This window comes from Ictalurus punctatus, chromosome 21 (genome assembly GCF_001660625.3).
Source record: "Ictalurus punctatus breed USDA103 chromosome 21, Coco_2.0, whole genome shotgun sequence".
In the NCBI taxonomy this organism is placed as follows: Eukaryota; Metazoa; Chordata; class Actinopteri; order Siluriformes; family Ictaluridae; genus Ictalurus; species Ictalurus punctatus.
In genome coordinates, this window is record NC_030436.2 from 17,697,064 (window position 1) to 17,714,672 (window position 17,609).

Here is a 17,609-nt window from a genome sequence, read left to right on the forward strand (position 1 = left end):
TTATTTCTTCTAGAAAATGCCATTGGAACTGTGCTCGCGATTACAATTTCAGCGTAGGACACAACCCCTAACTTCTCATGGGAATAACACAACTACAGCGCTAACCAACAAATTAGCATCAGAGTCAGAAATATTAAATATAAACATCTTTAAAGAGAGTCAGGGTGGGGTATTACTTCAAGAGCTCAACATTGGGCTTGAAGAATGCACACTGAATCCACACTAACATTCATACATTGTTGTGAACTCTGCTGTTTAACCAAACAGTCTAATCCTTTAGCTTTGCATCGGATGAACCCTCAACTGTGTGGCATTTGAAAGACAGCAAACATAAACAACAGACATGAGCTCTCTGGTAAAGTGTTTATCATTGTTATTGGAATGAGAAGAAAAATTTTGTGCGGCTAAGCTTGAGGTTTCGTCTGCTACGAGGCTAAGTATGAAGTCAGGTTCATGCTAGGTGAAGTTGGCATCTTGCCGTAAAAGCCTTGCCATCTTTAGACATCTGGGATACAACAGCGGTTTTATACTTTGCTAAAAGCATACAGTATGTCCTAACGATGACTGTAAAGAAGAAGCAGTTTTCCTTTTTGCAAAACAAGGGAAGCAAACACCAAATTCTTGTAACATCACACTGACACCCCCTCAAAAACGAGACAAGCACAAAAGTCAACTTATTATTATTATTAGGTTTTTTTTTTTTTTGCTGCCTGTGATTGAAGACAATGAAACTTATCCTCCGACTCAAAACCAGCAGCCACAATAGGCCTTTCATAAACCTTCCAGTTATCTTGTACACACTTTGTGCCCCAGTGCACATTTGGAAGTTGGGGCAAATATATTTCCTTTATATATCGCAGTATCACAGGGAAAATACTGGCAACACAAAAGGCCCTGTTCAGGTTTATGAATAAACCACAGCGTGTTGCCGTCCTGCACTACATTACACACAGTTAAAATTTATTTTCATACAGATAAAATTTGCAAACACTTTGGACTTGTTCAGCACTTCGTCTCAGAGCCGCTTGCCGTGGCACGGGTGGTATTGTGCCTATCGGGTTCCCTTATCTGCAGGCCACAGGAAGTGCAAGAGTCAACAGGATTCTGTGGCAATAAACTGAGATGGAAGGCGATACCAGAAACATTTGGAATGATTCTTTCCTGCTGCAGTACAGAAAAAAGGCTTTTCCAGCTACATTCTGAGGCATTCTTTTGAAAATAGAAATAAAATAGTCCATAAATAGGACCAGAATTTTTTTTTTTATGCCACTATCTCTAAACATTACAGGTCTGTGAGAAGGAAAGAAACTATTACACAAGAAGCAAAAATAACTGGTACATGATTTCGGATGTGTTTTAGCATAAGCATTAGAATTAGACACCTATTATTTCATTTTTGGTTTGCTTAGAATTTTTTTTGTATTGCAGGATTTGGAGATTTTTACACAATTTTACTGTAAAATGGTAAAAGTGTACTGTAAAAGTGCTAACTTGGCAAGCTGTGGTAACAAAGATGACACTTCAGCACTAACTGAGTGAGCTGAGGTAATGAAGACTAACGCTAACTGAGTGAGCCGAGGTAATGAAGACTAACGCTAACTGAGTGAGCTGAGGTAATGAAGACTAACGCTAACTGAGTGAGCCGAGGTAATGAAGACTAACGCTAACTGAGTGAGCCGAGGTAATGAAGACTAACGCTACCTGAGTGAGCTGAGGTAATGAAGACTAATGCTAACTGAGTGAGCTGAGGTAATGCTAACTGAGTGAGCTGAGGTAATGAAGACTAACGCTAACTGAGTGAGCTGAGGTAATGAAGACTGACGCTAACTGAGTGAGCTGAGGTAATGAAGACTAATGCTAACTGAGTGAGCTGAGGTAATACTAACTGAGTGAGCTGAGGTAATGAAGACTGACGCTAACTGAGTGAGCTGGGGTAATGAAGACTGACGCTAACTGAGTGAGCTGAGGTAATGAAGACTAATGCTAACTGAGTGAGCTGAGGTAATGCTAACTGAGTGAGCTGAGGTAATGAAGACTGACGCTAACTGAGTGAGCTGGGGTAATGAAGACTAATGCTAACTGAGTGAGCTGAGGTAATGCTGACTGAGTGAGCTGAGGTAATGAAGACTAACACTAACTGAGTGAGCTGAGGTAATGAAGACTAACGCTAACTGAGTGAGCTGAGGTAATGAAGACTAAAGCTAACTGAGTGAGTAGACCTAATAAAGGTGCTAAATTAGCAAGCTAATGTAATAAAGACCATTAAATGGCATTGTAATTGCGCTAGCAATATACCTCTGTGACATCACCGCAGCACACAACTGCTTACTTCTCGCAGAAATAATGAAAATACAGCACGAACCAACAAATCGGAACCAAAATTGCTAAGCACATCACAAATATTTCAATATACACATATTTAAAGTGCATCAAGCTGGAGTTGTCCTTTAAGTTCAGTAAAATAAATAAATAAATAAATAAATAAATAAATAAAATTAAAAAAGCAGTGCTTGTTATTGCAGTTGTAGCCACATTACCATTAGGGACATGTTGGTAAAGTCGGTCCAAAGTAAAGTTCATTTGAGAAATTTGAGCAAGACTCCTGCAAGATGTCTAGCATTTATGATGAAACGTAATGTCTGTTAGCTGTTGGGAAAGATTCTCCAAAAAAAAAAGAAAGAAGGAAAGAAAGAGAGAATTTAAATGAACTTTCTTACCTGCAGTATCACATAACGACTCGTCTTCTTTGGCCCTCCTGTGTGCATCTTTTCTGTACACAATATGAGGTTTGATGTGTTCTTCTTCATAATGTTCACCATTGTAGCTGTGAAGAGGCTCCACAAAATACTCCCCTTCTGACGACCTGAAAGTGCCAAGCTGGGAAAAAAACAGCACCACTTCAAATGGAGCGTGCCCACCGAGGTGTGTACAAACATTCCTCAGGTTGCTGTTAATTGCCCTTGTCCCCCCCTGCACCCCCACCCCCACCACCACCACCCCCCTCACCCCACTCCACCCCCCAAAAGCTTTATGTCCTGCATACATGATGTAGCAATTAAAAAAGGGGTACATATATTGCATGCATATAGGCAAACTGGCCTCCAGAGGAAAGCAAATGTGAGCGATGATTATCAGGAAATGATGGTGTAGTGTGATTTTTATGTTGTGAAAGCTGATGAGGGGGAAAAGTGCTGACGCTGGAGATGTGAGGCCAGCATTCCTTTATAAGAAGTGTGGGTTCTCGCACCATGAGGAAAGCAAGAGAGCAACCAAGAAATCCCAATCAGGAAAGTAAGAAGACTGCAATAATTGAATTATTTCAATTCATTTAGTTTTGCATCGTAATACCTCACCTCAAATGCATATCAGAGCAAATGTAAATTCAGACCAAAGTTTTGGCAGATTGTGCTTGGGTGGGTAAAATTTGGTGTTGACTAGCAAGTACGGGTAATTTAAAAAGGCATACCCATCGACCTTCATAAACCACCCGAGAACACAGGTAGGTTTTAGATGACATTCAAATTCTGTAATGCCCTGCAAATGCCGTCACGCATGAGGGTGTTTTTTTTTTTTTTTTTTTTTTGGCTTTTCCTCCATTTTCTCCCAATCTGGCCATTTGTCAATTCTCTTGCCTATTTCACAATAACTACCAACCAGTGTGTTTCCTCTGAGACATGTGAATCCACCGCATCTTTTCGACTCTCATGCTACACCACAGCTGGAGGAAAGCGCTGTCTTCCCTCTTCTGCATACCTAAACTCACAGATACCCTCAAACGGCTAATGTTAACCATGGAGCCATGGATGGCTGTGGCGTTGTCAAGACTCAAACTCACGATACCCCAAAGATAAGATATGCTGAACACTTCTCTGTTGCACCACTCAAGAGCCCTCACCCTTAAGCTTTACCGGTGACCTTGGACCAGCCAACAGATACAGTCAGGAAGATCTTAATTACTATCTTTGTTATATAATAGTTGAAGGCTATTATCTCAACTTTCCACAAAAGACCCCACGTCCTCCCACACTGTCACGAACAATAGCACCAAGCCAGTGTGATGCGAAAGCAATTCATTGTCATTGGAAATGCATGCTCATGTTTGCCACTGAAGTCCTTTCAGTTTAATCGCTCTCGTTTCCCTAAGTGCATGTGTAAAGAATGTCCAACAGCAACTGGTCTTTCTAAGAACGTGAGCAAAACTACAGGAAACTGCGAGGAACGTTCCAACAATAACAGCGCTCGAGAGAGTGCTAAATCCCACGTCAAAACACACTTCTGTGTTTCTTACTCAGCAAATATGGCCATGATCCAAGTCCACTATGCCAGCCCTAAAAAACCCTATTAAACCTGGTCTTTAAATCATCAGAGTGGTCACTGCTGAAATAAGTGGGTTGGTCTTCATTTCACCTTAGAGAACTACAATTAGACACACTTGAAATACATTGTAATGGATTTTTTATGTTCTTTGGAAAACTCTCCTTGGTGGGTCTCAGTGAAAAGACCATGTGCAACACTTTCTATGAAGGACATATCTGTAGGGCATTATTCTGCACACGCACCAAGATGTAAATCAATTCAAGTAAATCAAATTATATATATATATATATATATACACACACACACATACACATATATATGTGTGTTAACAGCACTGATTAAAAATCCACATTGCGTATGCAAATTTTGCTATAAACTGTCGTGCATGTTCATGAATAATTAGAACAATGTGTATAATCCCTTATGAAAACATTATAATCTGTTATAAATGTGTATAAAGGTCATTAGAGATATGGCTTTCAGAAAAGTTTTTAACAGAACATTTTTCCAGATTCAGCCTTTTTAAAGAGCCAGAAAGATAAAGATAGTCAATTATTCATTACTCATTCATTCATTCATTCAAGTTGAGTAACCACTTTATCCTGGTCCCCGGGAACACTGGGCTATGGGTTAGCCCATAGCACATCGACATCTAGCCAAGACGGTCACAATGTGCATAGATGCGTACATCTCACCTGTGTTGTTTTTGATGCACGTTATTAATATACTGCTTTAAATAGCACGTTACAATATTTATTCAGTTCCTGGATGTAGTCAGTGGAACGTTAGAGGCTAAGCAACACCACAAGAGAAGTTGATTAATTCAATTCATTACGGAAGGGAAGTTGAATATGTGAATGTGCTTGTCGCATGGTGAGAGTTTTGGATGTTAAAGAAATCAACAAACTCGACTGACGTGTGCCGATATCTTCCCGTATAGGGCAAAACGAGGTCATTTTCATGTCACTGAGATGTAAATTTCACATATTGTGCTTATGTATGTGTGCTATCTGGGAATATTGGGCCCTTGAGCAATGCCCTTAACCTTCAGCTGCTCAGTTCTACGTGTGGATTGCATCCTGTGTAAAAGTGTCCCCCAAATAAATGGACATAAATGTCATGTTTTGCGGTTAGCCTGCTTTCTCATACAACTGCTAAAACATTGAGGTGTGTTTACTAGGTTCGTGGTTGAAGAGTAGCCAAATGCTTACTCAGAGTGTTTAGAAAGGTACAAGTGATGATGTCCGATGATGCTGAAGAATGTCCCAAGCTAAAATGGAGATTACAAGGACAGGTACGCTGCATATGAGGACGTGACTAGGGCCGTCAGTACACCTTCCAGGATCCCCTGACAGGTTAATGGATAATTTTAGTTCTCTAGGGCAGGGGTTCCCAAACTTTTCCAGGGCAAGGCCCCCCAAATCTCATTAAAATTTGACCGGGGCCCCCCTTTTGCAAGATGTCTTTAAAACACATTAAAAATACAGACTTCTGAATATACCCCCCCTTTTTTTAATTAATAATTACATCTTACATCTTTACATTACATTAGGAATTGATTGTGTGTGTGTGTGTGTGTCTGAGAGTCAGAAAGATAAAACATACATTTATTTATTTTTCACACAGAATTGTTGAGGCCCCCCGGGCGCCCCCTGGCGGCCCCCACTTTGAAAACCACTGCTCTAGGGTACCCACCTTCCCACCCATCACAGCACCCTTGGCTAAGACATTTTGTACCTCCTGAAACGGAGCACAGATAGATGCTATGAAGGGGAGGTAGCTGTTCCAGCTTGATCCTGACCCCAGGTGTCCGTGTGAGTTTCCTATGTTTTCCCTATAACCGTGTGGGCTTCCTCTGGGTTCTCCGGTTTCTTCCCACCTCCCAAACTCATGTAAGTACATGGATGTGTGACTCTAAGTAGTCCGTAGGTGTGAATATGTGTGTGTGTGTGTGGGTGTGTGGGCATGGTGGCCTTGATGGACTGGTGTCCCATTTAGGGTGTTACGCCCAGCGTTCCCGGGATAGGCTCCAGATCCAACGTGACCCTGACCAGTATAAAGCACTTACTGAAGATGCATGAATGAACGAATGAATGAATTTCGGTTTGTTTCTTTAGGAACTGCCCCATTACTGTAATGCACTTTCATATGCAAATACTCCCACTCCGTCCATCAGTGGCTTTTAGCACCTTTTTTTTTTTTTCTTCTGCGCACGCGCATTACCTTCTTTCAAAGAGAGAGGAAAATGTTTTTGCCACTCACCAGGCCAGAACAGAGGCTGATGACGGCGGCGTGCTCCGTTTCTCCGTTCACGTGTCCTTTATAAAAACAGTGCCGGTACACCGTTTCGTCCTCCTCCACTTCCTTTTCCTCCTGGTGCGTCCGGTTCATCGCGCCAACGATGGATACGGTATAAAGCGGCGCAATAAATCCCGCCTCGAGCGTCAGGTTCAAGTGATAGTCCCGACCGAAGGCGGAGAGTCTGTAATGCACGTGCTCGGATTCCCAGTGTGCCGGTTCCGTGTCGTTATCGGCGCTCCGCTTCCTGCGTCTGAAGTGCGCGCTCTGGGGCAACGCGTCCCCGGCCTCGGTCACTCTGATGGGCGTCACGATCTCGTGCGCTCCGGTGTGCTCCAGTGATCTGGCTGTGGATGAGTGTGGAGATTATGCTTTCATAACCATACCGTTGCAAGATATCGTTCAGGTCACTGGGATAACTTCTAACTAACTATCTAGCACCAATCTTTAAATCCATAAATTTTTATATCCAATATTATATTTATATCCAATATCTTCCTCATCACTGGGGTCTGATTTGAAACTTCTCAATCCCACCCCTAGACTCTCAGAAAAGGGGTACTAAACTGTACCTTTCCTCGTCTCTGGGGTGTCACCTAGAAAGGTGGATGTACTAGTGTAACTTTAAAGCTTACAGTTAAAGAATACTATATAATATGTAGTGCAGTGGAATTGTCATCGGCGCGTTGATAATCGATAATCGATATCGCGATATTTGATCTAATCCGTGCAGGAGAGCGCAGTGATTTATCGATCACTAAATGTTTCATGCCGTGCATCCTGATATTGAATATGAGTCGATGAGTCGTGAGTACCGTGATCATAATCATTCTGTGCCAAATAGGTTTTTTTTTTCGAAGCGTCACAAAATTCCAGTTTGAGACACATCAAGAGATCATAAACCATTGCCAAGCCAACGGAATCAGTCCTAAGTATTCAAGTGCACGAGTGGAAATTCATTCATTCTCCAGGCTATCTCCCAGGTGGAGCGCGCGATATAACGGGGAGCAGAAAATGAATGACATGACAACTTGTAGAGGAGGGGGAAAATTTTTTTTAAAAAAAAAGTTTTCCTTACCTTTTCTCGCGCGTACCGGAGCTCTCCGGGTCCCATGCACAAAGTCGGGGAGAAGTATGAACAAGCCCAGACCCCAGAGAAAAGCGTGCATGATTAATCTGCTCAAAACAGCGCGCGCAAAATCCAGTAATATTCCGAGGGTTGGTGGTTTTTACTCCGGCGCGCGCGCGGCTCTCCTCCTCGCTCGTGCTGCTGCTGCTGCGCTCAGGGGCGGATTACATGGTCGCGAGCGTGCGCCGGGGTCCGCGAGCTCTCCGTCCGAGTTCTTGGCGAACTTGAATAACGTAGCCTATTAAAGGCTTGGGGGAGGAAGTAGGGAGGGAGAGGATGGAGGAGGAGGAGGAGGAGGGTGTGGATGTGAGGGGAGTCACGGTGGACACGGTGGGCTCCGCTGCCAGGGTTCAATACTACTCAGGGGGCGGGGTCGAGGCAAAGGCGATACGAAGGTGTCTGAGGAAGAAGGATCTCGTGCACAGGCGGAGCTGGGACTTTTCCAGCGCACCATGGGTGCAACTGATTTGACCTCAATTTATATATCAGGGTTGAAATGTTAGCACGTGCGCATACACGTTTCCACGATCCAGAAATGTGCAATACATCCACGCATACAAATGCAACATTTCCCTTCCATTCTTCTGTCCATAAAACGCACGGAATCCAGTCAGACAGCATCATTTTATAGAGTTAAGCACTTTAGTTGACAAGACAACCCAAGTGACCTGTCGATTCCAATACATTAGAGCTTTTTCAACACAGTGAGCATTTCTGAGGTTTCTTTAAAAACCAAAACACACACTCAGTTGACGTCACGTGCTATTAAAGGAGCAAACAGTCCCAGTGTGAAAGATCTGTGCACTAACACATCAGGTTTATTGCTTTCATTGAAATCTTAGCTTTATTTATCCTCGCATATCCTTTCCACAGTGAATTCGCATTCTATTAAAGAACAAGATTAATACATCATTTATGTATTTTGTTGTTGTTGTTGTTTATCTCGTAATTGTAAATGATAGAACTGAGACGTCAGGCTTTAATAGCCTATATTTACATACAAATAAAATTGAACAAACTTAATGCAAACCCACCATTCTATTAGCCTATAGGAAACATTTTTAAGTAGGCTAATTATGCGCATGCACTTTTCGAGTGTTTATACATTTTAGGCAAACAACAACAACAACAAACAAATAAGAGGCAACTTTTACTCCAAGCATTTGGTGTTAACCGTAAACCCCTGTATATACGCTCAACATACATCAAAACTCCTAATAACTTTATCAGAACTGATTTACTGTAAATCTAAGTCGTTTCACGTATCCATGACTACGGATGATTCCACTTATAGGTAGAATAGGGGGAGCTAAAAGGAGCACAAAAAAGAGCCCTCTTTTTGTGTGTGTGTGTGTGTGTGCGCGTGTGTGTGTGTGTGTTTGGGGGGTAAGAGAAATAGCTGGCCTAGTTGTTCATTCGAGTTATAACGAGTTGTTCATAGGATGTCTATTACACCCAACACATTACAGCGTTATAAAGAGGTATGAGCGAATGAAAAAGGTCAAATGCATGGTTTTCCAAATGGGTAGTCCAGGAAACTGACATAACAGCCAATAGGATTCGTCTAATTTGACCACGTGATTAAGAAGTAACTAATTAGGTTATCCATCCATCTTCTACTGCTTACTCCTTTTCAGGGTCATGGGGGAACCTGGAGCCTATCCCAGGGAACATCGGGCACAAGGCGGGGTACACCCTGGAGAGGGTGCCAGTCCATCACAGGGCACAATCACACACACACACTCACACACCCATTCATACACTACAGACACTTTAGACACGCCAATCAGTCTACCATGCATGTCTTTGGACTTGGGGAGGAAACCATAGTACCCGGAGGAAACCCCCGCAGCACGGGGAGAACATGCAAACTCCACACACACAGGGCCCCGGCGGGAATCAAACCCCGGACCCTGGAGGTGTGAGGCGAACGTGCTATAATTAGGTCAGCTATGCTTAATTGAAGTTGTTTGTTTGTTTGGAACGGCGTAGTGGCTAACATAATATAACGGTTTTCGGCTGTAAACATAAAACTGAAAAAAAAAATGAGAGGAAAAAGAAAGAGAAAGAGAAGAACTGGACAAGGAAAAAGTGCCAAAAAAAGAAGAAAAAAAACAGAGTTCTTACTGTGAGTAAGTAAACTCATAACTAGTATAGTGAACTTTAATGTCTTAGGAAAGTCTACACTGTAAAACCGGATGAGTTCATTTAACTCCAAAAAACTTGAGGAAACTAATCACCTCAGAATTTTTAAGTTGATGAATCAATTTTTGCTGAAGCCAAATACACTTCAATATAACCAAAAATTTAACTCAAACTTGTTTTATTGAAGTGTATTGGGCTTAGAGAAATTGATTCATCAACTTTAAAAATTTTGAGGTAATTAGTTTCCTCAATTTTTTGGAGTTAAATGAACTTATCCGCTTTTACAGTGTAATAAATTTGATAAATAGTTAGAGAACAGCTGTGTTTATGATATATTGTTCTGTCTTGTAGATTTAAATGCCATCAAATGAGCAAGTTCTATTACCGGTGCTTGTGCTCAGACTTTTATAGTGTTGAACCTAAATAACTGGTGCAAAGGGTGTGATTATTGACTTGTTGTTCCATTGCAAATGCTTGTTTTTCTGCTTTCCTATATTAGTGCAAACTGTTAAGTCTTAACCATTGACAAATACATTATCTTAGATACTTTTACCAAAATAACTGAAAGTGTAGAATTTAAAAAAAAAAAAAAAAAAATGTAATTTTTTATTCTTTTGTGAAACTAAGAAGCACACAACCACTTACGCTGGTCAAGATCCACATAAAAAGTAATCATGTGATGTGTCTAAAAGTATTTATTTTATTTTTTTTTTTACTGTTAGATTCTCAATTTTAGTTCAAAAGGGTGTTGATTTCATTTTCTACAACTGCAGCTTTGACAGTTTAAGTACAGGTTCTAATATGTAATCGTTTCCGTGGTAATAACGTACTCAGGGACGATGGAGGTGCCATGTAAATATGTAATAGGTGACGTTTTACGGAAAGAGATGTTTATTCACCATTTATGGAAGTAGTGTAGCTCCAATGTCAGAGCTTCACTTAGACAGGGAACGTCTTCAGGTTGGAGCAGTTTGTGCTTTCTCGATAACGTTCAACGCTGAAACGTAAAACATAACTCGTTTCAGAGGCGTTCTGGAACGTCAAACGTAACCATAAAAAGTACAACGTGCGTTAAAAAAATAAATAAATGAACGTTTGGCAAATTGCTGTGGCGTAATTGTGGTGTGAAAGACTGCAAAATATAACACTTTGGGACGTGCGGTTATTTTACAAGAATCAAATTTGGGCTGTGTCACACCACCTGACCACTGATTATTTTCCTTTCAGTGCTCAATTTGTCATGTCCTATTCCTTACATAGCAAGATGAAAGCTTATAGACACTTTTAAGCTTATAAAATGGACAAAATGAGTGACTTGAATGGCTTAGTCTATAGGTGTTTATGGGGGAAGGGGTGTATACGCTACACGAAACAAGCTGAGAAAGCACATGTACTAAAACACACACACACACACACACGTGTGATTTTAAGTCATTTGTCCCTCAGCCACATAAAGCAGCAAAATGTTTTCACATGTGAAGACCTTCGCTAAACACAACAAACACGCACGGTCATTTAGAGAACCTCAGTGCAGTTTCGTGCAGGTGTGCAACTTCGAACAGTCGCATCACGGGACACGGTTTTGCCCCCGAGGACACGCTTTGATATCGACGGTATCTCTGGCATATAAGGAAACTGCAAACGCTACACACACCACTCACACACACAGTCATAAACGTTCCCAGCGTTGCCTCTTCACCCTCATTATATGCTGGGTAATGTATGATGCACTCAAACCATCAGCTTACATCAAAGACGTGTACTCTAACAGCTGTACGGTTGGGGAAATGAGAACCGTGGTAAGACAAAGGAGGAAAGCGGAGTCTTCGTTCAATAGGAGTGGAGTTTGTGATCAAAACTGTTTAGCTGTAAAATGTGTAATGGTTACAGTTGTGCGCAAAAGTTTTCATACCCCTTGTAGACTCGTAATACTTGTAACAAAATAAGAGGGATGATAAAAATCCCTTGTTTTTTTATTTAGTCCTGTCCTGAGTAAGCTATTTCACATAACAGATGTTTACATAAAGCCCACAAGACAAGATAATAGCTGAATTTATTTTTAAAAAATTACCCGGTTCAAAAGTTTACACACGCTCGATTATTAATACTGCGTGTCGTTACCTGGATGATCGACGACTGCGTTTATGTTCTGTGAGAGTTATTCATGAGTCCCTTGTTTGTCCTGAGCAGTTAAACTGCCCACTGTTTTTTTGGAAAAATCCTCCAGGTATTGCATATTCTTTACTTTTCCAGCATCTTCTGTATATTTGAGCCAGGGGGGTGTAAACTTTTGAACAGGATGATCGGTGTAAATTATTATTTTGTCTTCTGGGAGACATGTAAATACCTCACTTAGCTTCTGAAGGGCAGGACTAAATGGAAGGGGAAACGATATACACCGATCGTCCTGTTCAAAAGTTTACACCCCCCTGGCTATTAATGTACCGTGTCGCCTTCTTGAGCATCAGTGAACGTTTGCACCGTACGTAATAGTCGTATACGAGTCCTTCAGTCGTCCTCAATGTGAAAAGATGGGCCTGGACATCATATATCCACTGTTGGAAAGGGTTCAAATATGCAGAAGATGCTGGAAGAGTAAAGAATGTGCAGGACCTGGAGGATTTTTCTGAAGATCAATGGGCAGTTTAACTGCTCAGGACAAACAAGGGACTCGTGAAGAACTCCCACAAAACATAAACACAGTCGTCGATCATCCAGGTAACGACACGCAGTATTAATCATCGAGCGTGTGTAAACTTTTGAACCGGGTAATTTTGATAAATTCAGCTATTATCTTGTCTTGTGGACTTTACGTAAACATCTGTTATGTGAAATAGCTTACTCAGGACAGGACTAAATAAAAAACAACGTGGGATCTTTATGATCGCTCTTATTTTGTTTGTTTGTATTAAATTCACGTATGGACTTTGTGCATCACTCGGGCGATCTTTCACTGCATTCCCATCACCCGTTTGATAGGTTCTGGTTCCTACTACATATTTGTTTTGGAAATGTTGAATGATGATGGAGCTTGGGGAGGCTTTGGCAATCTTTAACGCTTCAAGCAAGCGACATGAGACTGCACACATGGCCCAGTACATGTGGGAACTCATTTATGTACCGTAGCGTCCATCCCCTTGGCTATGATCTGCTTTTCTAAAGCTGTATACACACCATTGTTGTGCTTTTCTAGAAGACATATATTTCTGTATACCTGTTGAATTCTCGATTCTGATTGGTCAGAAGGTGTTGATTACATTCCTAACAGCCACTCCTACCAGAGTTCTGGCTTCATAGCACGGGTTTATATTAACGCACTAATTCTAATGTTATGGTTTCTATAGTGACAACATGTACATGGTGGTACATGTAACTTGTATGGTAATTGCTGTGCCACATTTATATTCATCACTGTAACATGAATGGACCGCGGTGTACCTCTGAGTGTAGATTGCCTTTGCAGCTGCAGTTTGCTGAATGAGCAATCCCAAAGCGAGGGGGGTGCTGGAAGGGGGGGGGGCGGGGTTTCTGGGGGGGTTGGTGACTCTTAAGGGCTTGACTCTGGTTCTGATCATGTATCCCGAGTGACCTCACGTCTGTGTAAACTTCACTTCCCCTGAAGTCTGATGACGGCAGATAAGGAGCAGAAAGCTTGAACGGGACTCTGCAAGCTGGCCAATATTTTCAAAGCACGGGGTGGGGGGGGGGGGGGGGGGGGGGCAATTTGCCAGGCTTTTAAAGCGCCGATGCCCTAAAGCTTTCCTCAGAGTCACCCTGCAAGCTCTCGTAAAGACATAGCCTTTGTCACGTAATCGTGACTTTTGAAACGGGGTACTGTGCGTCAGAGAGAGGCTGGTTGTAGTTAACACTGAGGAAGGGGATAATTGTGTTTATGTTGATGGCTTTACTTGATTTAATGCTCAATGGATTGGCAGTATAACTCCATTTAAACACATTTTACTTAAACCCCAGCTTTTTCAATAGACATGACGGCCGAGTTATGGGGCTACACTTCCTCCTACAGTGGTCTAGGACACGCATCCCAAAAATCCAGCTCTTGGCCATTATGTCTTGGGTGGTCTGTCCAATAGGACAAATTCACACAACACCAGTAAAAGGTCCTTTTTCCCCCCTCAGGATCACATCCTAAAAACAGATGACTAGAATGTAAAGTTTGTGGTAACATTTCAAGGTAAGCATTTGTTCTTGGAAGACAGTATTGCCTTTGCCTAAGGGTAAAGGGTGAATGGGTGTGTGTGGGTTTGGGAAGCAGTGCATGTGCGATTGGCGTGATAGAGGCTAATCCTGTTCCTGTTGGTTTGATAACTCAGCCTGAGAATGATCTCTGACCCATTTCATAGCAATCAGGCTGACACAAAGTTCACAGTAATTGGAGCATGCGACGGAATTACCCAATAGGTCTGACCAAAAAAAAAGAGGTAAGAATTATGAGCTTAAATCATGATGGGTGGCATGGTAGCGCATTGGGTAATCTTGTCACCTCAAGGGTCTGTCCCCAGCTCCAGGGCCTGTGGTTCGATTCTGAGTTAGGTTTACAAGTCTGGCTGGAGTTTCACATGCGCTCCCTGTATCTGTGTAGGTTTCCTCCCACCTCCCAAAAGCATGCTGGTTTGTTTATTTTAAGTTCATGTTCTGAGAGCCACTGGCATATTCTTGCATTGTACCCAGTATTTCTTTCCTGGGATCTGAATCTTTCTGGACCCTGACCAGGATAAAGCACTGAAAATGAGTGAAAAGCGTTTCCAGTTCGTTTCCACCAAAGAGCTGGTGACGCTGCAGACATTCATGTCAATCAAAGCAGAGCTATATCTAATAATCATTTGAAAACCAAGATAAATTGATGAAACGAGTAAAATGAAGTGTGGCGTCTGCTTGGATGGAATCGAAAAACTGTCCATATCTTATTAATTCCTGGAAGATTGAAAACGACTGGTTTATAAAAATGTGACCGCTTCTTCTCGGTCCAAAGTTATACATTCTCTTACCACTTCTGTGCTGGAATGTTTTAAAGAACCATCTAGCATCTGAAATTGCAATGGTTTAGAAGCACAATGTTTCTTCTATACTCAACCACTGATCTTGGATTCTAGGTCACCAATCTGGCCTCCAAACAGTACACAACACAGCTGTTTGGGGTCTTTTCCAAAGCCAGACACATCTCAAATCTTCCCCCACGCTCTGGAATGGTAACATTAGTCGAACAGGGATCCATCAGGATTTATACACAAAGATTAGAGTGAAGACATCCTAACTCACAAATGAGTGCAAGGTTTCAAATGATAACCTTCAAATTCTTGGTTTCTCAAGCTGTGCACTGCCTCCTCACAGGATGTTTGTCATTGCACATCAACCCTCGTGGAAGCAGTCGGCCCTTCTATGAATCCCACGGAAATATTGATGTATACTTTAGGCTAGGGCTGACTCCAGCTAATCAGGTTATGTGTTTTAAAATAAGAGACCGGTTGGGGGGCAATAGGTCTGGGGCGTGAGTGATGTGCTTAGGGACCAGAGACATCTCTGATTAGGATGAAACCATGATAGGTGGTCTCGCAGGAAAGTTGTCCGAGAATTAGAGATCAGAGAATTCGAATCACAAGATAACCAATGAAACGAATCACGCTTGGTTGATTAAAGAAAGCAAGAGCAAGGGGCATTGTGGGTTTTTGCACCAGACATGCAGGGGAAAGCTCAATTCTGTCCAAGAGCACATTTTACATTCTCCCAAAGTCATTATCCTAATGACGTCACTTTCATATTGTCATTAGAGACCCTTTTTATGGAACACCCTGGATATGACGGATGTACAACTTTTTTTTTATTTTTAAAATTGTTTTTTATTACACACCGATTCTTTGTAACGCATCAGCAATGCAGTAGAAGACGCTTTATTCGTTTTCTTGTGTTCCCCATGGACTAATTCTTTTGTTATTCTTGGCAGTCTTGCTGATAATCAGGAAGCTCTTTTTTTTTTTTTTTTAAATCCTCACAGAAGCTGTAGCGATAGATATCCTGAGATGCGTCTCTTCCGCGGTGCGCATGATGCAAGACCATCATTTAAAGACTACCACTGATGCAGATCTCATCGAACTGGCAAAGGATGCGGTGGATTAGTCATTTCTGCTGAAGTTCAGTCTTCTGGGTCAGGAGTCCTATTTTGTGGCTGTCAGAGAGACTGACCCAAGAAATGACCGCCTGAAAGAGACAGTGAGCTGGGAGAGAAAAGGGAAGAGATGCGCTGAAACTTGTGAAAATTTGTCGGAATTTTAAAAAGCAATTCTGTTACATTTTATATCGTGAACTTGTGTATAAAATATAAATGAATAACTAAATAAAAAGACTAATGATAACTACCTCCTCCTTTAATCTAGAACCTGGTATGTTTTCATAGAAGTTGATTCTTATAAACTCAACATCTTTTCTTTCTTACCTTTTTGAACCCCCTTAGTGGATTGAGACCATGTATTACTGAAGGGACTTGTGTACTTCAGTGGGCCTAAGGGTAACCACCAGGAGCTTAATGCTCCCATTACGGCCAGCCTTGGTGAATCTGAGGGAAGAGGTCCGATAAAGAGCATTGCAAAAATTTCCTTCCAACTTTTTAGTTATCCCCAGTTCACATTCGCAAACCGAGTCACATACTCGCACTATTGGCTATTGTTTCTCGATCGACAAGGAAAAGAGTAAAGCCATCCTTCCCACCCAAACAGCAGGGCCAATTATGCTCTCCCAGACTCCCAATGAAGGATGGTATGCCACATTGTGCAAAACTTGCAATCTCCCAACAACAAGACAAACACTTGGATCCAATATTAGCTTGAGATCTTGGGAGTTCTTTTGAATCCTTAAAACTGAAAATTCCCTGCTGGAGAGGATGTGAGGGAGCCAATGGAAGAAACGGTGAAATGGAGAGAGATGCAGTGAGCCAGAAAGAGGAATCCTAATAAAAATCTTCCTCCATCTAACCCCATACCGACTATCATATGACTCCAGTGGGATTGGATAGTCTTGGCCGAGCTGCTAAACCGTCGCTCAAGAGGTCAGCTGTCGACTGTGCACAATATTTCAATTCTGAACCCCGTTCCTATATGCTTTATTTTATTTCACAGAGCCTTGTAGCAAAAAAAAAAAAAAGCAACAACAACAACAGCATAACCTTCGTGCGGAAATGATGGCTTTATTTTTTTTAATCAATTTGTAAATATTTGTGATTGTGCACTGTGATGGTTTGGCACCCTGTCCAGGGTGTACCCCGCCTTGTGCCCGATGCTCCCTGGGATAGGCTCCAGGTTTCCCCGTGACCCTGAAGAGGATAAGCGGTATAGAAGATGGATGGATGGATGGATGGATGTAAATATTGTGCATCAACCTTAGTACATTGGTGGAATCAAAAAATGGTTCGCTTTTGGCTTTGTTGGCTTTCAGATAAAAAGCAACAATGAATCTGACTCTCTGGAGTCAATACTATATTGCTGGGTGGCAAGCAGCATTGATACCTCACTGCCCCCAGGGTCACTGTTTACTTTCTATATGGAGTTTTGCTTGTTCCTCTGTGTTAGCGTGGCTGTCCTCTGGGTTCTCCGGTTTCTTCCCACCTCCCAAATATTTGCTGGTAGGTAGATTGGCTACGCTAAATTGCCAGTAGATGGGAATGTGTCTGTGAAAGCTGCACTGTGACGGACTGGTGTCCCGTCCAGGGTGC

General features: G+C 42.0%; 1 protein-coding gene across 2 annotated transcripts in view; it reads right to left on the reverse strand.

Moving 5' to 3' along the window:
• The window catches only part of adamts9 (ADAM metallopeptidase with thrombospondin type 1 motif, 9), a 62,101-nt gene extending 53,955 nt beyond the window's left edge, over positions 1-8,146 (reverse strand). For both annotated transcript variants that reach the window (XR_001810053.3, XM_017451071.3), the window contains exons 1-3: positions 7,694-8,146; positions 6,580-6,962; positions 2,718-2,877 (exon numbers count right to left, since the gene is read on the reverse strand). Coding sequence is in view for 1 of the 2 variants with exons in the window: in XM_017451071.3 (XP_017306560.1) it covers positions 2,718-2,877; positions 6,580-6,962; positions 7,694-7,784 (634 nt within the window). In the remaining variant the exon portion in view is untranslated. The remainder of the gene's footprint in view (positions 1-2,717; positions 2,878-6,579; positions 6,963-7,693) is intronic.
• Between the last annotated feature and the right edge of the window lie 9,463 nt (positions 8,147-17,609).